Below are 23690 nucleotides of genomic sequence, written 5' to 3' on the forward strand. Positions count from 1 at the left end.
TTTTTGCTTTGTGTACGATTTGAAGCCTCGAGTTCGGCAAGTTGGCCGTCGCCATTTTGTTTTGTTGCAACCAGCAAACAGGAAGTGACCATATTAGGATTTAAGAGTGACGTAGAGACGTCAGTAGAGAGAATGCAGCTTTAACACGTGAAGCATAAACTTCTATACAACCAGAGGAGTCGCCCCCTGGTGGTCAGGAGAGAGAATGCAGCTTTATCATATGAAGCATAGACTTCTATACAACCACAAGAGTCGCCCCCTGGTGGTCAGGAGGCTCTGACACATGAACCTTCACTGTAAAGCAGTGTGGCTCGTGTGAGCATGTTGGAGAGACGTGTTCCCTCTGATGAATGAAGCTGTTTCCATCAGCAGAGGTCAAAGGTCACCGTCTACGCTGCTGTTTTCAATGTGAGGAAACAAGCGGCGAGCTGCAGGACGTCGTTAAGTCGTCCCTGGAGAGCCGCCGCCGCCGCCTGACGCTGTTCAAACAGGACGGACTTCTGACCTTTGACCCCGGCCTCCTGGTTCTGAACCCGTCAGACGGACAGTCACCGCTTCCTGCTCTCAAGCGTAAAGACGACTCGGGATGTGACCTCTGACGTCACCTTAAGCGGTTTCCATCTTTTATTCTGAAAGTCCATCGGCAGGAAATCAAATGAAGACACTTTGTGTTTAAATTATTTGACTAGTTCATAAAATAATTGCTGGTTGCAACCAAACAGCAATAATGTTTTCTTTTCTTTGCCGTCTCAAAAACTGAAAATGTAAATAAAAACAAAGAAAATGTATTAAAATATTTCAGATTTTCTTTAAAATAGTAAAATATATTTTTGTTTGTGATCCTTTGTTCTTCAGACTTTATTATTATTCTTAATCGGAGTGTTAATTATTTAAAGATAAAAGAAATTTCAAGCCTGACATTTATTTGGTAATTGTAATTTTATATATATCTATATATCTATATATATATATATATATATATATATATAGATATATATATATAGATATATATATATATATATATATAGAGAGAGAGAGAGAGAGAGAGAAATAAATCTTTTATTTCTGAAGTGGCACAAAAATAGTTTTGATTTAATTTGTTTTCAAATAAATTTAAATTGTACACATATATATTATATGTATGATTATTAAAAAAAACATTATATAAACCTCTCACGCTTTTATTCTGAAGGTCAGAGCTTCTTCTTGTGAACACAACTGAGTAAAAGTGGGATTTTTATTCATTTGTCGCCGTTCAAATATTCAACTCATGAGGAATACGACATAAAAAAAGAGACAAGTTGAATTGTCTTTAAGACAGTGTCCTTTTTTTTCAAAATAAAAGTCCCCAGATTAAAAGAAAGAGTAGTAAAATACGAGGCTGTGTTTTTTCTTTTCACTTCTTTGTTGAATTGAAAATGTACACACATATACACATCTATATGTATATATACACATATAGACGTGTACGTATATATGAGTGGATCCGTGTCGGTGGCGAGTCAATCCTAAAACTGACCGTCTGTCAGCTGATTGGTTCTCCAGTGAGTCTGATCAGCAGCAGCAACCCCTGGTGGTTTTGTACACTTGGCCCCGCCCCCTCCTCCTCCTCCTCCTCCTCTGGCCCCGCCCCCCTCCTAGTCCTCGCTGTGGTTGTACAGGGCGTCGGCGGTGGGGTTCTTGCGGTGGGCCGGCGGCACCAGGTGGTCCGGCAGCTCCGCCGGCAGCTCGAAGCCCTCCAGCTTGATCTTGATGAGGTGCTGCGCGAGCGCGAACTCCTCGTCGTCCAGCATGCCGTCCTGGTCGCAGTCGGCCAGCTTCCAGATCTTCCCCAGCACGGTGTTGGGCAGCCGCGAGTTCATCATCTCCTTCTTGGCGTTGACGCCGGTGATCTTGCCGTTGACGGGCATCAGCATGTAGAAGATCTCGTCGTAGCGGTGCTTCTCGCGGCTGACGATCCAGTCCTCGGCGTCCGCCCCGGCGCTCACGCCCTCGCCGTAGCCGCGGCCGAAGGGCCCGTCCTGGGAGCCCTCGAAGGCGCCGCCGGACACCATCGCCGGCGGCGCCTTGGACTCCTCGTCGCGGATCATCGTCATCAGGCCGGCGATCTTGGTGGCGAGCATCTTGTCCACCGACTCGATCAGCTTCATCTTCAGGGACGGGAACTTGTTGAAGTCGTAGTGCTGCAGCATGTCCTGCGGGAGGAAACCACAAGGAGCTCAGCTTCCTGTTTCACGTCACACACTTCCTGTCTGAGGAAAACCCACCGAGGAGCCATCGATGGCTGCAGTTCCTGTTTGTGGCCACCAGATGGAGACAGAAAATACTCCAAAAAGTTATGAGGAGTTTACGCAAGAATTTACTCAAAGTACTGAGGTACTTCCTGCTTCTGCTGTACTACACCTCAGAGGTACAAATTGTACTTTCTACTGTACTACATCTCAGAGGTACATGTTGTATATTTGTACTAGAATGAAGGATATTCCTGCTACTTCTTCAGACTAGATAAACTTTTAAATGTTGTTCAACATCAGATACAATAGATAAACATTTCACTGATCAAGCAATACTTTTACTTATACTGCATGTATATACTTGTGGTATTAGTACTTTTACTGCAGTAAAGGATCTGAGTACTTCTTACAACACTGATAATCACACGATGAGACTCAAACCTCCTGCTTTCTGCAGCTGGACACAGTGAGGCCCGACCTCTGACCTCTGAACAACACACACACACACACACACTCTCCAGGAGGATCCAAATAACTCACAACACGTGTGTGTGTGTGTGTGTGTGTGTGTGTGTGTGTTTGTGTGTGTGTGTGTCATGAGTACACATCCCACCAGGGAACCGAAAAATCTAAAACATTCTCTCTTGTCAATAATCCAATAAGTACAAGTGTAGCTGGGGAACATGAACGCACACACACACACACACACACACACACACGCACACACACACGCACACACACACACCTGCAGTGTAGCATCTCTACAGGCCTGACCGACCAGCTGCAGTAACAGCGTTCAGATATCACATTTTGTTCTCAGTACTGGAGGAAGTACTCTGTAAAAGTACTGCAGCCAAAACACACAAGTACCAGCAGCAAAGTACACTTCAAATACTCATCTTTGTAAAGATCAAAATCAGATTTACGTTGACAGAAATGAAACCAATCGATCCAATTATCATCGTGCGTCATCGAGGTAAAAATGTCGAAGCATATCATTGGCTTTATTTTGAAAGGCCACGCCTCCTTCCTGCCTCAGACTTGCTTTGATAGAAATGTAACCGATTGTGTTAAATTGTATCGTCTCGTATCTGGTCAATTCTGGCTCAGATTTACGACGGTCCTTGAACACGTCGTGAGTGAGAAAGCAGCCAAAACGGAGCGGGAGATTTCATGAAAATCACTTTTATTCTACACGTCTCATTTAAAATCTGGCCACAAATAAACCGTTTACTCGATTCAGATTCTGTGAGTTAATTTTTGGAGAGGAGGAGGCGGGACTTCCTGTACCTGCATCTTGGTGACGTTGGGGAAGTCCCCGGGGCTGATGTGGTGCTCCCTCTGCAGGATGCAGTAGATCTCTGGCAGCCGCACGATGAGCTCCTCCTTCTTCTTCTCACGGCCAAACAGAGACGGCATCTCCTTCTTCAGGTAGCTGATGATGTAAGCGTGCACCTGCAGGGACCACGGGACAGCCACGTTATGAAAACAGGTATTTAATGGAGGAGGAAGAGGAGGAGGAGGAAGAGGAGGAAGGAATGTAGCCGTCCAAACAGCCTCAACCTTCCTCCCGGTCCGCAGCATTGAAGGACACAGCGGTTTTCAGCCATGAAACTGAAACCTCAGACTCTTGAAGCGTCATCCATTATGAGAGCGCTTTCATTTCCTGACTTTATTTCCGTCTCTGAAACGCAACCTAACATCCCAGAATATTCCCAGAATTCCCCGTCGGCTCCAAACACACCGCGTGGCTTCCCGCTCACCTTGGCCAGCCGCGCTCTCTTGATGAGGTCGTTGAGTTTTCGCAGCGCCGCGTTCCTCGGGAGGCTCTGGATGTCCTTGAACAGGTCCTGAGACTCCGCCTCGAACAGGCGCCTGGGCAGGAAGTGAACGGGTGAATCAGTTAAGCAGGAAGTGAACGGGTGAATCGATTCAGCAACTCATCAATTAATGAAACTAAATGCAAAATCAATGAAGAAATACATTATATTATTAGAGTGTTTAAATGAATGGATGAATATCTGACTGTTCTCAGTGTTCTGCAGCGGTTTGGTTGAATGAATGGATGAATGAAAAGATGAATGAATGAATAGATTCATGAATATATGACTGGATGAATATATGAATGGATAAATGAATAGATCGACCAATGAATTAATATATGAATGGATGAATGAACGGATGAATATTTGACCTGTTCTCAATGTTTTGCAGCGGTTTGGATGAATGAATGGATGAATGAACATTGACCTGTTATCAATGTTCTGCAGCAGGATGAATGACTGAATAGATGAATGGATGAATATCTGACCTGTTCTGTGTGTTATATTGGTTCGGATGAATGAATGAATGAATAGATGAATATCTGACCTGTTCTCAGTGTTCTGCAGCGGTTTGGATGAATGAATGGGTGAATATCTGACCTGTTCTGTGTATTATATTGGTTTGGATGAACAAATGAATAGATGAATGGATGAACATCTGACCTGTTCTCACTGTTCTGCAGCGGTTTCCCCCAGAAGGATCCCAGGTAGACTCTCACCACCTCTGGCGTGTTGATCACTTTGCCCAGTGACCACATGAGGGCGCCGTACACCCTCATCAGCTGCTGCGTGTCCACCTGAGAGCGAGGAAGAGGTCATTATTCCATCTCCATCACAACAACGACGCAACCTTCGTCCTCCTCGTCTTCCTCCCACCTGGTCGGCCTTGTTGAGGACGACGCGGATCTTGTCGTCCTGACCCTTCAGGGCCTGGATGGCTTCGGAGAACTCGTCTGAAATGTCCAGCTTGTGAGCGTCGAACAGCAGAATGATGCGATCCACGCGCTCGCCGAACCAACGCAGCACCTCCGCGAAGTCATAGCCTGCAGACAGGAAGTGCATCCTTTCAGAATAAAAGTCTGTGTGAGCACTCAAACCCACTCAGAAGTTCTACTCTTGTGACGAATAATTTGTGGTTGAATTTCAAATAATATTTCATTTTCCAATTACTTGGATATTCCAAAAAAAACAAAAAACATTTAGTTATTGAAGATTTGAAACTTAAGATTGAGACCATGCTGACGGAACAGTCGTTTACATAGACTTCTATACAACCAGAGGAGTCGCCCCCTGGTGGTCAGGAGAGAGAATGCAGCTTTAACACATGAAGCTTAGACTTCTATACAACCAGAGGAGTCGCCCCCTGGTGGTCAGGAGAGAGAATGCAGCTTTAACACATGAAGCATAGACTTCTATACAACCAGAGGAGTCGCCCCCTGGTGGTCAGGAGAGAGAATGCAGCTTTAACACATGAAGCATAGACTTCTATACAACCAGAGGAGTCGCCCCTGGTGGTCAGGAGAGAGAATGCAGCTTGAACACATGAAGTATAGACTTCTATACAGCCACAACCACTTTTCAGACGCCTGGTTTAGAGAGAGGCCCATATTTGAGCACCACTCAAATGATAAATGTTGAAACATAAATTACTTCAGATCTTCAGGTTCCCAGAACATTTCCTCTTAAATTAAGAAGTGATGTCAGCAACACGTCTACGGAGCTCAAGATAAGCTGCAGGTTCATACGCACTCCGACTGACACAGAACGGACGACTTCTGACCCTTTGAACTGTGATGTTATTATGAATGATAATGTTAATATAATGTTATTATCATGTTATTATCATGTTAACATAATGTTGAGGTCGTGATGATGCAATATGAAGCGTTCCAGTGTTCAATGAGGGAAACATGCAACTGAGAACAGAGCAACGAGGGCACGACCGCTGCTACGCTATGTCTACATACGTGTGTGTGTGTGTGTGTGTGTGTGTGTGTGTGTGTGTGTGTGTGTGTGTGTGTGTGTGTGTAAAGAGATATGTGGCAGCAGTTTGGGCGTGGTTCCTCTAACACTGGGTGACACTCGGCTATGAAACTAAACTGAGACAAAAGCTTTTTCATTTTAACTGGAAACATGTTTCAGAGAGCAGTAATCTACTGTGTTCTACTTTAATCTACTGTGTTTTCTTTACTAAATAGAATCAGCTCATTGTTTCAGTGACGTCTGAATAAATTCCCTCCAGATGTTCTTCCCATACGGCGCTCATGAGAACATGATATGAAATAGAAAAAGTTCTGTGGATCAACAACAACAACAACAACAACAACACAGACCTCTCAGAGACAAACAAACACACAACCCTCCGACTGCAGAGACTCAACCAGAAGGAGGAGAGGAAAGAGGAAGATATTAATGTGAACTGGCCCTTTAAGAGCTGAACTAATAGGAGGGAGGTCTGTGAGTCACCAGCAGGAGGAAAGTTCACTTCCTGTTAGGACACCTCTAAAACTACACACTCGCTCCATCAGCTGTGCCTTTAGCGCACTGTAGTGTGTGTCTTAAAGGTCACCTTTAAAGCCTACACACACACACACACACACACACACACACACACACACACACACACACACACACACACACACCTTCAGTAAACACATCACCATCCAGACTTTCACTCGACTCCTTTTTCAAACGGCTTCACCAGATCTTTATGAATCAATACTGGAACATGAAATCAGCTGACTTCATTCTGACAGATTCAACTACGTCACCACCGACCGACCAACCAACTAACCTACCGACCAACCAACCACCTAACCAACCAACCGACCAACCAACCAACCGACTAACCAACCAACGAACCGACCAACCGACCAACCAAGCAACTAACCAACCAACCAACCAACCGACCAACTAACCAACCAACCAACCGACCGACTAACCAACCAACGAACCGACCAACCAAGCAACCGACCAACCGACCAACTAACCAACCGACCAACTAACCAACCAACCGACCAACCGACTAACCAACCGACCGACCGACCGACCACCGTCCCCTGCATTAATGTCTGCGATGCTGCCGCGTGTTGAACAGGAAGTCGCATCAGATTTCAACCTTTGCCGTCGAGGCGCTGCTGTCCACAATCACAACAACGCTGTTTGTGGACACAACACACACTCAGACTCACACAGGCACAGTTGAATAAAAACTAAAAACAATGTTCTTTAATAAAAAATTAACTGGTCAAAAATAAATGTACCATTTTTTTTGTTTTTTTTTGCTGCTGTGAAGAATCAGCTGGAAGGAATCGTGAATAAAAGATGTGTGAAGGTGTCAGGAAGCTCCCCCACGCGTCAGGTTACACCTGCAGGCTCAGGTGTTTGTGATGCCGAGTGAGTGAGTGAGTGAGTGAGTGAGTGAGATGTGAGTGAGTGAGTGAGATGTGAGCACATCAGCTTCATCAGTCGGGGGAAACTTCCTGTACCTACGAGAGCAAAAACACTTCCTTCCAGGGTTGAATAACGATTCTCCCGCTCCTTCTAGGACGACTGATTACTCCACTTGTTCCACTTCCTGTTCCAAGGGAAACACCTTCAGACGAACAATACTACTTCCTCTTTAGTGCCTTACTGCATTCATGTCCGGGACAAAAAAACTGAATGTGTGCAGAGTGCAACAGAGGAAACGTGACTTATGGAACATCACGAGATACCTTTTGTAATATTGTTACTTAGCTAGTCTGCTGCTAGCTCCCCGCTGTAACAAGCTAGTCTGCTGCTAGCTCCCCGCTGTAGCAAGCTAGTCTGCTGCTAGCTCCCCGCTGTAGCAAGCTAGTGCTGCTAGCTCCCCACTGTAGCAAGCTAGTGCTGCTAGCTCCCCGCTATAACAAGCTAGTGCTGCTAGCTAAATGTGCTATTAAGCTATCACCCTCCTGGAATAAATACTAAACCTTTAAACTAGTTTTCTGTGACGTTGGTCACTGGGTTCATGCACCAGGACTGAAGCAGACCAGTGAAAGCAGACACCAGGACTGGACCAGGAGGACAGAGTCTCCGGGGAAGAAGGGAGGGAGCACTGGCTGAAAGCCCGGGAGGAGGAGAGCTGTCAGCTGTATGAACGCAAGCAAGTGAGGCTGAGCTCCAACAGTGACTCAATGAAACGCAGAGATTTAAACCCCAGAAGAAGAAGAAGAAGAAGAAGAAGAAGAAGAAGAAGAAGAAGCAAATGGTTACTGCAGTACTTGAGTTACTACTGCAATACCCTCGTTACTGCAGCTTTAATACTGCAGTACTTTCGTAACAGCACGACTTGCGTTACTACTGCAGTACTCGAGTTACAACAACAGTACTTGTGTAACAGCAGTATTTTAGTTACTACAGAAGTACTCGCGTTATAACAGTACTCCCCTACTGCAGCACTCTCGTTACTACAGCACTCTCGTTACTACAGCAGTACTCTCCTGACTGCAGTACTCTCCTGACTGCAGTACTCTCCTGACTGCAGTACTCTCCTGACAGCTGCAGTACTCTCCTGACAGCTGCAGTACTCTCCTGATAGCTGCAGTACTCTCCTGACTGCAGTACTCTCCTGACTGCAGTACTCTCCTGACTGCAGTACTCTCCTGACTGCAGTACTCTCCTGACTGCAGTACTCTCCTGACTGCAGTACTCTCCTGACTGCAGTACTCTCTTGCTCCTTTGGGAGTTTTCGATGGTTTAAAATGAATCAAACTGAAACACGAAGACGTCTCAGAAATGTGATTAAATCATCTGAACTCAGTCGTGAACTTCTACAAAACAAACATGGAGGTCGACACATCGACACGAAAGGGGGTGAAGTAAAACGTGGACACTGAACACACACACACACACACACACACACACACACACACACACACACACACACACACACACACTGTCAGAGCAGTAGCTATAATCTGTCAGTGATGCTGCTGATGTAATGTGTGTGTTTAACGTCTTCGGCAGGAATTTAAATCTAAATGTTTCCAGATGGAGGAAACGCCCTGGTTCAGCTTCCTGTGGCCCCTCCCTCCCTTTATCCCTCCCTTCATCCCTCCCTTTATCCCTCCCTCCTCTCCATCCAGCTGAGCCTTTAACAGACATCATCATCATCATCATCATCATCATCGTGACTGAGAGCAGCAGGAGAAACTACATGTTGTCTGTGCATAAGTCTCAAAGAACATGGGAACGAAGAGGCCGTGCTTCATGAGCTCATGGTTGGGTTTAAAACAGCTTCTAAAATTAAACATAAATCAAAAGGCAGTAAAGGAGAGTTTGTAGTTAACTTGTCTTTCTTCATTCTAGTGGAAAGAAAACATTCATTTTACTACTTTTGTCTGTTCGCGTCTGGAGATTTCTCCTAAATTCCCCAAAGGTTACCATCAGATAATACCTCATTTGCATATTTAAACATGACATTACAGAAAAGGTGTAATACTAAAAATATCTGTCATGTCAGTGACAGATATGGTGAACTTTCATGTTTACATCTATTAGTTCATTATTAGTTCATTCACTATATTATCATATGGAATCATAATTATGACAACAAAAAAAAGTATGACAAAAAAAGACAAAAAAAAGTATGACCAAAAAAAAGTACGACCAAAAAAAAAAAGTATGACCAAACAAAAAAAAGTATTCAAAAAAGTATAACCGAAAAAAAGTATGACAAAAAAAAAAAGTATGACCAAAAAAAAAAAAGTATGACCAAAAAAAAAATATGACCAAAAAAAAAAAGTTTGACCAAAAAAAAAAGTATAACCGAAAAAAAGTATGACCAAAAAAAAAAAAGTATGACCAAGAAAAAAAAATATGACCAAAAAAAAAAAGTTTGACCAAAAAAAAAAGTATAACCGAAAAAAAGTATGACCAAAAAAAAAAAAGTATGACCAAAAAAAAAAAAGTATGACCAAGAAAAAAAAGTATGACCGAAAAAAAAATATGACCAAAAAAAAGTATAACAAAAAAAAAGTATGACCAAAAAAAAAGTATGACCAAGAAAAAGTATGACCGAAAAAAAAATATGACCAAAAAAAAAAAGTATGACCGAAAAAAAAAGTATGACCAAAAAAAAAAAGTATGACCAAGAAAAAAAAGTATGACCAAAAAAAAAATATGACCAAAAAAAAGTATAACAAAAAAAAAGTATGACCAAAAAAAAAGTATGACCAAGAAAAAGTATGACCAAAAAAAAAAGTATGACCGAAAAAAAAATATGACCAAAAAAAAAAAGTATGACCCAAAAAAAAAGTATGACCAAAAAAAAAAAGTATGACCAAGAAAAAAAAGTATGACCAAAAAAAAAATATGACCAAAAAAAAAGTATAACAAAAAAAAGTATGACCAAAAAAAAAAAGTATGACCAAAAAAAAAAGTATGACCGAAAAAAAAATATGACCAAAAAAAAAAGTATGACCGAAAAAAAAAGTATGACCAAAAAAAAGTATGACCAAAAAAAAAAAAAAGTAGGACAAAAAAAAAAAAGTAGGACCAAAAAAAAGTATGACCAAAAAAAAAAAAAAGTAGGACAAAAAAAAAAAAGTAGGACAAAAAAAAAAAAGTAGGACCAAAAAAAAAAAAAAGTAGGACAAAAAAAAAAAGTAGGACCAAAAAAAAAAAAAAGTAGGACAAAAAAAAAAGTATGACCAAAAAAAAAAAAAAAGTAGGACAAAAAAAAAAAAGTATGACCAAAAAAAAAGTATGACTGAAAAAAAAGAGATAAAAAGTTGAAATTATGTTTGTGTGAACAAGTGTTCACATGTATGTTCTAAATATGCATTCTAATGCCTCGTTTGCATATGTAAACATCACTTGTAGTCCACAACAGTGATTTGTCTTGACGTAATTCATCTCCTGGTTTCATGGTGAGATCCATCAGGACATTTGTCTTCATATTCACCTGCACTTCACATTTAATATCTGACCTTTTCTGGACTGAAATGTTCTTCCATTCGAGCGACTTCACATGTAAATGAAGCGCGTGGCGTCTGAGTCACACCTCAACTTAAAGAGACACACACACCATTTAAACGCTGATTCATAACTTTTCCACAGGCGTGTGTTTGGACACAAACGCTGCGTTTCTTTTGGCCTCAGCAACGTTTCCTGCCTCCTCATCCAAACGTTTTGATTTCCTCCAACAGAAATCTTGTTTTAGAAAACAGCTGTCATCGAGCTCACAGATGTTTTCCTCCGCTGACTTTCATTTGCCAGATTTGTGATATCTTTGGTTTCCTCCTGAGGGTCGTCTCCAGCGTTCAGAACACCCCACAATACAGAGTTTTATATATAAATACATAAAACATGTGTGTGAGCACTGGAGCTGCTCCTCTGGTTTCAGGTCCTCCTTCATGAACTCTTGTGGTTGAAGATTCAGAGGAAACAGGAAGTGAAGCAGAATGTCACAAGAACACTGAAAACCCTCAACACCTGTCTGACCTGAAGGAGTTCACCTGCTCACGAGGATCCTTCATCACTCAGTAAAACACCTCCAGGCCGAGGACCATCTGCTGGGGACGCGAACACATCACCATGTAGGACCAAGTCCCAAGTCAAGTACCGAGTCAGGACAGTCAAGTCCCAAGTCAAATACCAAGTCAAGTACCGAGTCAAGTCCCATTTCAAGTCCCATTTCAAGTCCCAAGTCAGGACACTCAAGTCCCATTTCAAGTAACAAGTCAAGTCCCGAGTCAAGTCCCGAGTCAAGTCCCGAGTCAAGTCCCGAGTCAAGTCCCGAGTCAAGTCCCGAGTCAGGACAGTCTAGTCCCATTTTTAAGTCCCGAGTCAAGTGCCAGTGAGACAGTCTAGTCCCATTTTTAAGTCCCGAGTCAAGTGCCGAGTGAGACAGTCAAGTCCCATTTTAAGTAACATGTCAAGTCCCAAGTCACGTCCCAAGTCACGTCCCAAGTCACGTCCCAAGTCCTTTAAGTTTCGAGTCCTAAGCAAATCAGAACGAGTGAATCTCAAGGACGAGCATGCTACGACACCAAAGGACCGAGAGCTTCGTCAGCCAACACACACGCACACGCACACGCACACACACACACACACACACACACACGTCATTACCTCTGCTGATTCGCTGCTTCTCTCCTGACAGGATGCCGGGCGTGTCGATGATGCTGATGCTCTGGAGAACCTGATTGGGCATCTGAGAGCAGATGAACCTGAACACAGAGAGACGTTTCCATCAGAATAAATACGATAAAACATATTATATATAATATTCCTTCTTTGAACCTCATGAACACATGAATATAACACATTTACACCACTTTTACACAACTTTGGGACCTTTTTTATTAAGGGTTGGATATAACCATTTTAAAACTCCATTCCAGGACCTTTCCAGGTTTTCCATGACCTTATGAACCCTGCTTCATGGACTTAACCTTCAGACCAAAGAAGAAGACATGTACTTTATGCTAAGCTAAGCTAACCACGACATCCGAATATCAAAAAGTGAAAAAAATTATATAATATCAAAATGTTAAGCTATTTCTGTAAAGGATGAAATCTAGAAACAAAAAAATAAGCTTTTGTTTCACGTGTGCGTGTGCGTGTGTGTGTGTGTGTGTGTGACCTCCAGGTCGTCATAAATATGAACTTAAATTTAGCAGACAGGCGGCGGCGGGAAAAAACAAAACCGCCGCACCAACACGTTGTGACGCACACACACTTCCCCCTGGAAACAATAACTTACTGAGGTTCCTCCACCACACCGGGACAAGGTGGGATTCCTGGTTAAAGGAATGCCTCGAGACACACACACACACAACACACATCTATATACACACAACACACACACTTCGAGGGTTGACTCTCCCTCCACTTCCTGCTGCCACTCATCAGAATATTTCGGGACAGAGGAAATCTGTTTGGACCGGAGCGTTGTTAGCTAAATTTAAACCCTCGCTATGAACCCACAGAATGTGTGTGTGTGTGTGTGTGTGTGTTTACATGTCAGTCAGCGCTAGAGGGGTCATTTCCCGGGTCGTGCGTGTTTTGAGGAAAGCGGTGACATCGCTGTGAGGAGTCAGGACGTTCTTCAGCAGCAGGTCGTCGAACAATAGTTATGGAATAATATTAATAGAATAAAGCTGGTGAAGGAGACGCTTCTTCTGGAGTTTGTGTAACATTGTGCGCGCCCGCGTGACTGAAGAAGGACAATCATTACTTAAATGTTTTAAATCTTATAATATTGTACAATATTTAGCAGCTAAATCAAATAGTTTACAGCATATTTAACATGTTTCTTTCCAATGCAGCTCATACTCTTCACAGGGTTTGTAAGAAGGTAACAAAATAGTTTATGAATGTGAGATTACAGATGACATCAATCCCTCCTCTCTATAAAATCACACACAGCTTTTGTTCGCCATCTTTGGAGGTTCACATCTAAATGACGTCAAACCCGCGAAGATTAAACGTCTCAGACTTTTATTGTGATAGGTAAGAAGGGGGAGGAGTTTATTTGGTCTGCTGGAGGCCTTTTCTGTCACAGCTGTGTGTTCGTGTGTGTGTGTGTGTCCGTGTGTGTGTGTGTACCTGTTCAGGAAGGAGTTTCCGAACGCGTTCAGCTTCCTGAACGGTTTCCTGGGGTCGACCACCAGAGCGTTTCCGGGGATGATTCCCTCGTTCTCTCCGTACATCACGGCGATGAAGCCGTCGGTGGTCGGCTCCGGACCGATCCGCATGCCCGGGAAGTCCTGCTCCAACAGGTACCTATGAGGAGGAGGACGAGGAGGAGGAAGAGGGAGATTTAGTTGCGGCCTCCTCACACTAAATCTACTGGCAACTTCTTTCCCATGATTCATAGCATGCTCTTCAGTTCCCATGATTCATAGCATTCCTCGGGGCAGGGTGGTGTCTCGGTGCTGAAACACACACACACACACACACACACACACACACACACACACAGTAACGGCGATTACTCTGCAGCTCGTGTTGGACGTAATCTGACTGCGGGTCAGTTCTGAAGGTCTGGTTTGCTTCCAAAACGTACGACTGTTTGTACCACACACACACACACTCAGACGCACACACTCAGACACACACATCTGCTGCTTCTGCGGCGTTCAAGGACAATCTGATAAACACACTCTCCTTTCGAGCGATCAGGAATGTGTTAAAAAGACGCGTTTCTTCATCTGGTTTCTCGCGGCTTCTGTCGGACAAATCCTTCAACCACTTTGACCTCGTGTCTTCATTCCACCGACACGCCGCTTCCACGAATGTTCCCCCTGCGGAGGGTTTTGTGTGATGCACACATTTAGGATGAAATCAAAAGCTGTATGTGTGTTTAGACACATTGAGACCCGAAAAATAAAGTCACACCAAACTCCAGTGAAAAATCGGCCTATTTAAGGCCGCTCTTGCTTCTCTGCATTTCTATGGCAGCGATGAAGTTGAAGCGATCAGTGACATTTCAAACAAGTGCAGACAAAGTGTGCAGCGGCCAAAAAAACAACCTGGATTAACTTGTTTGACTCCGAGAATATTCTCCACCTCTTGTGTGCGTTTGCTGCAAAGCAAGATAGCTTTAAATTGCGACATTTCCTGATGGAAGTCTGGCACGGCGTGTTGCAAATATTTAAACGACGATATAAAAACCAGAACTAAATACTCGTTTATGAACAACAGCTGATGGATTATTGATTAGCTGGCGCCTCTGGCACTAACGCCATTACCCTCTGCAGCCAAAACAGGAAGTGATGTCATCGGTCTGATTGAGGTAATGAAATATTGAGCTTGAATAGGCGGAGAGTGATGGATGAGACTCAGCTAGAATGATGACTGCTGCTGTTTAGAGAGGATGACTGCTGGAAACAGAGTGTGTTCATGCATGGGTGTGTGTGTGTGTGTGTGTGTGTGTGTGGTCATACATGGGTGTGTGTGTATTTATGTGTGGGTTAGTGCATGAGCCTCCGTAAATGTGTCTGTGTGTGTTCATGCAGTGGTGCGAGTGCCTCTGTTAGTGTGTGTGAGCCTCTGTATGTGTGTGTGTGTGTGTGTGTGTGTGTGTGTGTGTGTGTGTGTGTGTGTGTGTGTCAGCAGTGTGTAGATCAGCTCTTTAACTCGTGACGACCTCCAGGCAGAAACCCACCAGGATTAAAACAAACTGAGGTCATGAGTCTAACATGAAGCTTTTATGGATAAAAAGACTCTTTTTTCTGTTTCTTTGTGCCTCGGTCAGTGAAAAAAATATGTTTTTTATGATGAACTTTGCAAAAAAATGAATGAAAACAATTCGGAACATGATGTCAATCCTTTTACTTCTGATCAAAGCTGCTCTTCTTATACGTACAGTAGATCAAACTATTTCCACCTGATGTCCTAAAACATAAAAACAGGATGCAGACACACACACAGAGGACCTCAGAGTCTCACTGCTGTCCTGCATCAGTCCTCTCATCTGCAACAACAACACAACGCTGCAGGAAATATCACAACGTGTCCGCGAGCAGCAGAACGAAGAGAAAGGTCGTGTCAATACACAGAACAATGGCGGGTCAGTTACACGCAGGAGCAACGCTCATCCCGGGATCCGTCTGACAGGCTGTCACTTCGCACCGGACTACAGCTCCCATGAGCCTCCGCGGCCGCCCAGGCTGTCACAATAAAGTTAGATTTGAAAAACAACATTGTCGTAGTTTGTCGGGTGGACAATAAACACGCGAAAGTGCATAACTAGCTTCCACAATGAAACTTTAAATGTTTATTTCTGCAGTTAAATAATGTCAAAATAAAAAATATCGCCAAACTCCGTCGAAAAAGTATCGTCTTTTAAGACCTTTGTGGTATTTAGCAAAGTTTACCAAGTAGTAGAGAGAGAGTGAACACATATTTTATTCACTAAAGTTTCATCCTCCATTTCGGCATTATCAAGACCCCAAAAAAACTTTAATCTTTTCGTGATATTTGACGTCTTTAAGCTGCTTCCATTGGCGCCTTTCTACCAGAATGCAACAGGGTGGAGCAGAAATCGCCAAACGCGCCACTACACTAATAATTTTTCTTTAAAAAAAAAGGAAACAGAAGTTTCCAAAACCTGATAAATATGTTGTGGCACATGCAGTGTGACCCCCCGGGGACACAGGAGCCACTAAACCCCTCTCTCTCTCTCTCACGCGAGCAGCAGGTTCCCGGAGGCGCGCTCACCTGATGAAGGTGGTTTTCCCGGTGGAGTACTGGCCCACCAGCAGCACCATGGGCTTGCTCTGGAAGTCGGCGGCCTCCAGGGCCGGAGAGTGGAAGTCGTGGAAGAGGTAGGTCTCCTCCAGCGGCAGCAGCTTCTTGAGGTAGAGGCTCTGCAGCCCCTCCGTCACCGTCTGGTACATCTCTCCGTCCTTGTTGCGGCCACCTTGCTCCTGCTTCACCCAGCTGAACATGCTGCTGCTGCTGCCGCCGTCGCTGCTGCTGACGTCGCTCACTTTTCTTTTTTTTTTTGCTTTTCCGGGACTCACGCGCTCGACTCCAACTTCCCTGTTTCGATGTTTCCAAATGTTCCGGCCAGGGCTTTTTTTTTGTTGGTTTTGTGGCTCTTTTCTCCGTCGTTCCTCCTTCCACACAGAGGAAAGAGTGTGCGCGCGCGTCTGTGTGTGTGTGTGTGTGTGTGTGTGTGTTTGGCACCTGGGAGTCTCCGCTGCCTCCTCTGCGCACACTGCCTCCTCTGTGCGCGTGCTGGTGGTGACGTGCCCGGTGCTGGAGCGTCTACCTGGAGGGGCACCGCCCTTCTTCCCCCTGTGACGCAACCCAATGCGCGCGCACACACACACACACACGCGCGCGCGCATATGCATTTGTTTATCATTAGAAATCAGCTGATTTATGTTTGTTTTTCTGTCCTTGTCTGATTGTTATGTTGTTATGTATTTGTATTTATTTATTTGTTGTTATTGTTGTCTAGTTTGAGGTATTGGGTAACTTGTATAAACTGAAAATAAAACGATTAAAAGAAAGAAAGACATCAGCTGATGCTATGGAGTCTGAAATACCCGGATGTTAAAACTTTGAGTTAAATTATGAATTAAGTTCTCAATACATATTAAATTTGTATTATGTATTCTCACGATACATATTAAATTAATAAATGGCGAGTAATGAGACACGAATAATAATAAAAAAGCATGAATATATTGGTAGAAAATCTGTTTCTCTTTAAAGTAGTTTGCTTTGTTAAATCAATAAACGGTGTGTGTGTGTGTGTGGCTGCAGGTCATTCTGAGCTCCTGCCATCATCATCTTCATCGTCATGTCTCTGTGTCCTGTAGCGCCCCCTGCTGGAAGCAGCCTAACAATACACCACGCGCACTATCCACTCCTCTAGTGGTCCTCACGCGGTACTGCAGGTTAAACGCGTCGTGACCCTGAAGAAGCTCGTGCCAAACCCCATTGACAAAAGTGCGTATTTAAGACACTCGCTATTTGGCAACGCTGACATTCAAATGATACGTGGATTTCTTAAAATACAGACCTGTGTGCTGAATTTCGTCACAGCCGAATTAACTACAGGACTGGACTTATTTATGTGACATTTTATATTTAGCTCTACCACATGTATGTCCTTTGTTGCCAAGGGAGAGGGTAAAAGAGGGAGATTTTCATTTTAAGTCTGGCATAAAGTCTCATGAATTAAATGAAAGTGAAGCAGGTTGAACTAAATGAATGAGTTGTAAAAGTCAAATAAATTCAGTGTACTCAGTGAACTGTAAGTTCAGTATGTTATTAGAAATCATAGTATAGCATGTTGGTAAAAAGGTCATACAAATGTCATAGTATGCCAAAATAAATCAAGAAAAAAAAATCTACATCATAAAGAAAAAAAAGTATGACAAAAAAAAGTATAACAAAAAAAAGTCATGACAAAAAAAATGACAAAAAAGTGACAAAAAAAAGTATGACAAAAAAAGTCGTGACAAAAAAAGTATGACCAAAAAAAAAAAAATCATGACAAAAAAAAAAATTGACAAAAAAAAAGTATGACAAAAAAAGGGACAAAAAACAGTATGGCAGTAAAATAATGACTTATTTTTTATGGCGGAAACGGGCTTCCATACCAATGAGAGAAGAATTGGGACTCAAGCTTAAGGATGGACGGACAAAACGCTTCGACGTTAAACGTGATCAGCCATGAAGAACCTGCACTGAGGCTCATGAAGTCATCTGGACCCCAACAGACAACGCGGTGAATTATTAACCCAGAAGCTGAACGTTGTCCTTCAATACGTCACTAACGCACACTGTGCAGCAGCGTGTAGTTGTGTGTCGTGTTGAGCTTCATTTGGTCTGAAACTTCTCTGGAAGCTGAACTCAGAAGATTAGATGAGCTGAGCGGTTAAAACAAATACATGAAACGCGTCTGCAAGACATTCTGTGTAATAAAAACGTGTTTGTTGTCCCGACTGGAAAAGATTCATAATATTTATTCCAGTAAATTCCGCTTGAGTGAATTTGTAGCCATTGATTTCCTTTAGTTTCTATCTTTAGAACATTAACGTGAGATTCTTCCCGTCCTTGTAAATTATAAATAAAGCATTATAAATGAAAGTAAGAAATGTATAATAATCCTAGAAAATGTATACAAATTCAATTTATTTCAAAACAGACACAAGTCCAGATCAGTCCTCATGCATCCTGTAACGTTCGCCGCATGCAACTTCAATGGTTCCTTCGTTGTTCTCCTGCGACTCTGCAACTTCACGATGAAATCCAGTGTTCAGGTCCAGCAACTACCACAAAAATGATGATGGAAAATCTACAAATGTACAAAAATAAACAACAGAATCTCCTGGAGTCCTCGGCAGTGACGCGGCACAAGATTTCCCCCCAATCTGAGATTAGAGCATCTGGTGTTTAGTCTCCAGGCGGCGCTTCCTTCCAGCTGCTCTGCATGAGCGTCTGCAGGTCTCTGGACGTCTCCTCCCTGTGACGGTCTCGAGGTCTCGAGGTCTCGAGGTGACGCCAGAGTTCACTGCTGCTGCCGGTCGTACTCTGAGATGAGCTTCTTGATGTGCGCCAGCTTGTTGTGGAGGTACTCACAGCGGCTCTTGTCCTGGTTGTAGTTGGGGTTCGACTGGGAAGAAGAAATATGAATAAAAGATTATTTGAACGCTGATAGAAATGAGCGGCGTGCAGCTGGAGGTGAATATTGATTGAAAGCTGTTACCTTTTTGATTTTGCGATACTCCTGAAGAATCTGATTACGAACCGTCTGCAAGAGAAGAAGACGAGGATGAAAGAACGCAGGGAGACGTTATTATTATTATATTATTATTAGTTGGTTAAATGTGTTTAAAATGTTTTAAAACTTGAATAATGTGCCCAGAAACTTTCCCAATAATAATAATAATAATAATAATAATAATATGAATGTGATGTACATACAGGTCAAATATTGAGAAAAATAAGTTAAATATACACAAAAAACTAAAATGTGAAAAATGCACAATATATACAATAAAATATAATAAAGGAAAATGCACAATACATTTAAAAACATATTTTAAAAAATGCACAATACATGCAGAAAGTTGAATATTATTATTATTATTATTATGATGATGATGAAGGAAACAGTGGTGCAGAGATGTGATATATAAATATAAAATTATCAATAGAAATATTGTAAATATTATTTTATGGAGGAAGGAAATGCATCAAAGACTATTATTCGACTTCAATAACAAACAGGGCATATGGTAATGTAACCATATATTAACTTAATTTAAATATAATCATATATTACAGGCCCTTTATGGAACAATGCATCATTACTGATATTGATATTTGTATGTTTTCTTCTCTTGACGCCGCACGCTGACATTTCAGTGCCATTATTTAACTTTTACAATAACAATTACAGCAATTTAATTTGACATTTTCACAACTTGACTTCTCTCCATGTGGCGTGTTTCCTGTCAGTTTCAGGGGTCACGGGTCAGAGGTCAGAGGTCAGGGGTCGTACCTTGTACTTGTGGGACTCTCGGTGGAGCCTCTTCAGCTGCGCGTCCAGCTCCATGAACTGCCGCGTCACGCCGTCGATGCCGGCGTGCAGGTCTCGGTACTCGCTGTACTCCGTGTTGAAGTCCTGCTTGTAGCCGAGGCGCTGGTCCGGGGTCACGATCACCACGTACTTCCTGTGCAGAGGAACCACGCGCGAGACTCGTATGAACAACAGGAAGTCCATGAGCGAACGACTCTCAGGCTTGGACGCTCCTAAGGGTTTGACTCACGTGAGATAATCCGCTGCGTCTGCGTTCAACGCGCCGGCGTCAAACAGCAGCTCACTCGGCTCTGAAAGAAGAGACACGATGTCACGCTGCTGCAGAACCGTGAACGTTCCACACGTGAAGGAGGAGGCGGCTCACCGATGCTGAACAGGGAGACTTTCTCCTCCGAGCTGGGCTCTTTCCTGCGCTCCTTCCTGGCTCTCGGCCGCTCCTTCTCCTGGACGAACCAACACGAAAACACGGTCAGCGCCGCGTCACATGACGCAGAACCAGAACTCACGGACCGGGAGGCGCTTGTTTCCTCACCTGCTCTCTGTGTTTGTGTTTGCTCTTCTTCCTCTTGTTTGCGTGTCTGTTGAGCTCCGGCGGCGGCAGAGCGGCCGGCGGGCGGGCGGGGTCGCCGGCGGGTCGCGGGTCCGACGCCGTGACTCCGGGTTCCTCCTCGGCGGCGGGCGCCGGCGGCGGTTCAAGCCTCTCGGCCGCTTCAGCGTCTCGCCGACACACCGCCGACAGAGACTCGAAGAGCGTCCGGGGGTCGAGCGAGTCGTCCGCTTTATCGCCCGTGACGCCGCCACCAGCGCCACCAACGCCGCCGCCGGCCCCGCGAGCCGCCCGTCCGGCGGGCCTGGCTCTCGGCTCGGCGTCCCGGGCCGCTTTCTTCCCGGACAGCCGTGATATCCGGGGCTTCTTGCTCGCCAGAGGGTCGGTGTACTCCTCGGGCGGCAGGAGCCTCGGGCGGTGAGCCGGGGAGGAGTTGGGCGTGTCGCGCAGCGGACTCACCTGGGCCTCCGGGACGGTGAGGAGGTTCTGCTGCTGCGGCTGGAACAGCCTCCTGCAGGAGGAGAAGAAGAAGAAGAAAGGCGATGACGAGACAACGGCGTTAAAATCTACGGCGGCGACGTGGAGGTTCTCGCTCGGGCGCGCTACCTGACGAAGATCCTCTTGAGGAGCTGCTGGTCTCCAGAGGTGTAGCCCGGCCAGTCCCTCTGCAGCTCCTTGTACAGAGCGTCCTTCAGGACGAACGTGTTGTCTCTGCTGTTGAGCTGGCCAACCTGCACACACACACACACACACACACACACACACACACACACACACGTGTGAGAAAAAGACTCGGCGCACATATTTCATTTTTTTGATCAGTTTCGATGGATTTCCATGACTTTAAGACAAATGTTCATGAGCAAACATGGTGTGAAATGTGTGTGTAAACAGTACAAAGTGATGAAATGTAGTATTTAAACTAACAATGAGGATTCAGAGCATACAGTAAACCTTAAATGACTCAAAGAGTAGCCTCTGTACCTGCGTGAGCTCGGCGTCCAGCATGTCCTTGTCTCCGGCCGTCAGTCCGTCTCTCTGCAGCCTGAGGATGAGCTCGGGCCTCGTGTACGGCCTCAGCGCCAGCAGGTGGGAGAGCCGATCCCTGAGCCGCCTCTCCTGCACGTCGCCCGCGCTCTTCCCGTTGGTGGCGCAGGCGCCTCTCTTGGGCTTGGACGCCGCGCCGCCTTGGAGGCCGCCGCCGCCGCCGCCCCTCCTGGCGCCGCCGCCGCCGCCGCGGAGCAGCAGGGACTGGGACCTGACGGAGTGTCGGGGTTTGGTGAGGCCGGCTAGCGCCGGGCCCGGGGCGCGCACCGTCACCCTCTTGCCTGAGCAAAGGAGGGAGGAGATCTCACGTCAGCGTCAGAGGAGGAGAGCTCTCTTTGTTTTTAGGAGGAGGACATGAGGAGCACCGTGGTGTCAGCCCTCATGTCGCCTCCTCAGAAAGCCTCACGCGTTACGAGCTTTCACTCAGCGAGCAGCGCGGCGTGTAATTTAGGGAACAACCACAGAGTTGCACAACCAGCCTGCAGCGAGAGAGGAAGTGTGTTTGTGTTTTGTTTGCACAAGCTTCCTCTGAACTCACCAAATCATCAAAATGACTCTGTGTGTGTGTGTGTGTGTGTGTGTGTACGTTCACTGAAACAAGATGACGCGACTAAAATATCTGTTTAGAAGGAAGTGGTTTGGTTGTGAGAAGAAAGACAGCTGTGACACACACACCACACACACACACCAAACACACACACACACACACACACACACAAAAAAGCTAATTCACTAGTTGTATCATGTGTGTGTATTTTAGTGAGTACAACCTTTGTGAAATAACTTCATATGTACATTACATGTGTGTGTGTGTGTGTGTGTGTGTGTGTGTGTGTGTGTGTGTGTGTGTGTGTGTGGCGTACAGAAGGACCGTCTCGTAGGAAAACCTGCAGAAGAAGAATAAAAACACCGACTGTTTCCATGTCATTGGTTACTATGCGTGTTGCCGCGGCAACCGATGCAATATGGCCGACTTTTTTTATCTGTAACAAGCTGTGTGTGTGTGTGTGTGTGTGTGTGTGTGTGTCCTATGAAACCAGACAGACTGTGAGGCTGTAAGGAAGTGAATGATCTACCCTGGAAGCGGCCGCCCTGCTTGATGACGATGGCTCCGCGGCTGCGCGTCTCCTCCTCGGCCGCCGCCATGCTCTGGCGAGCTTTGTCGTACGAGTCGTCCGTGGCGTTGACGGTCATCTTCTTCTGGATCACGCCGAGGCAGGACAGCTCCTCAGCAGGGCTGGGAGGAGGGAGGAAAGGAGGCAGGGAGGAAAGGAGGGAGGGAAGAAAGGAAGGAGGGAGAGGAGGTTAAAAGAAAAGAAGAAGCAAACGGCCAAAAGGAGCGCGGCCCTGACGGAGCTTTCGAGCTCCTTTTACTCCACAAAAACACAACATGTAGTTTGATGTTATTTTGGCAACAGCTCCAAAGTACCGACAGTAACTTGTTCATACTGCTGCTGACGGTTTGTCTCTGCACTTTATTTGGTATTGTTCATATTGTGAATTGAATATGTTTCCATTTCTTGTGCAGAGTTGATTGTTTATCTAATGTGAGCACCGCCCGTCAACACTAACTCCTCATACAAATAAGTAGTTTTTGTGTTTTTCAGCAGGACTCAGAAGAGCAGTTTGGATGAACAAGTCCTTGACATTTATTATTTTCAAGACTTCCTTGGCTTTCTGGCATTTCAGGAGTCTGACGGAGAGCAGCTCCCAGCAGGCGTTCACACGGCAGCAGGAGGCCACAGGCCTTTTCTGTTTTCCTTTTTATAAACACTGAAACTTGTTCAGGAGCTGGTTTAACCCATAAACACAGAATGCTGCAGACAGTAGACGTGCTCACGAGTAGCTTTTGAAGTCCACATAACCTTCATCTGCTTCACAATGTGTTTTATTGCATCACTGCTTTGCCCTTTACGTTTTATATGTTTCCTTCCCTTAAAATCCAGCCGTCACAGATGTAATATGATCTATATTAAAATGTAAAACGTATGGAGGGTTCATGT

General features: G+C 44.6%; 2 protein-coding genes across 2 annotated transcripts in view; both read right to left on the reverse strand.

The window, feature by feature from the left end:
• Positions 1 to 1612: 1612 nt before the first annotated feature.
• ehd4 (EH-domain containing 4) lies at positions 1613 to 16777 on the reverse strand. The gene is made up of 8 exons (XM_068601318.1): positions 16250 to 16777; positions 13634 to 13810; positions 12155 to 12252; positions 4934 to 5100; positions 4721 to 4854; positions 3998 to 4109; positions 3525 to 3689; positions 1613 to 2195 (listed from the first exon to the last, which is right to left on the reverse strand). The coding sequence occupies exons 1-8, from the start codon at positions 16477 to 16479 to the stop codon at positions 1638 to 1640; spliced, it is 1641 nt and encodes a 546-aa protein (XP_068457419.1). The 5' UTR covers positions 16480 to 16777; the 3' UTR covers positions 1613 to 1637.
• A 1888-nt stretch (positions 16778 to 18665) lies between these two features.
• The window catches only part of LOC137802996 (RNA polymerase II elongation factor ELL-like), a 7658-nt gene continuing 2633 nt past the window's right edge, over positions 18666 to 23690 (reverse strand). The window contains exons 4-12 of the mRNA XM_068601234.1: positions 22764 to 22924; positions 21625 to 21968; positions 21247 to 21371; positions 20626 to 21151; positions 20458 to 20536; positions 20323 to 20383; positions 20055 to 20226; positions 19257 to 19301; positions 18666 to 19163 (exon numbers count right to left, since the gene is read on the reverse strand). Of these exons, the coding sequence (XP_068457335.1) occupies positions 19059 to 19163; positions 19257 to 19301; positions 20055 to 20226; positions 20323 to 20383; positions 20458 to 20536; positions 20626 to 21151; positions 21247 to 21371; positions 21625 to 21968; positions 22764 to 22924 (1618 nt within the window). The 3' untranslated portion in view covers positions 18666 to 19058. The remainder of the gene's footprint in view (positions 19164 to 19256; positions 19302 to 20054; positions 20227 to 20322; positions 20384 to 20457; positions 20537 to 20625; positions 21152 to 21246; positions 21372 to 21624; positions 21969 to 22763; positions 22925 to 23690) is intronic.

The sequence above is a fragment of the Clinocottus analis genome, unplaced genomic scaffold (genome assembly GCF_023055335.1).
Source record: "Clinocottus analis isolate CAN_PGR_092001 unplaced genomic scaffold, fCliAna1.0.p SCAF_5, whole genome shotgun sequence".
In the NCBI taxonomy this organism is placed as follows: domain Eukaryota; kingdom Metazoa; phylum Chordata; class Actinopteri; order Perciformes; family Cottidae; genus Clinocottus; species Clinocottus analis.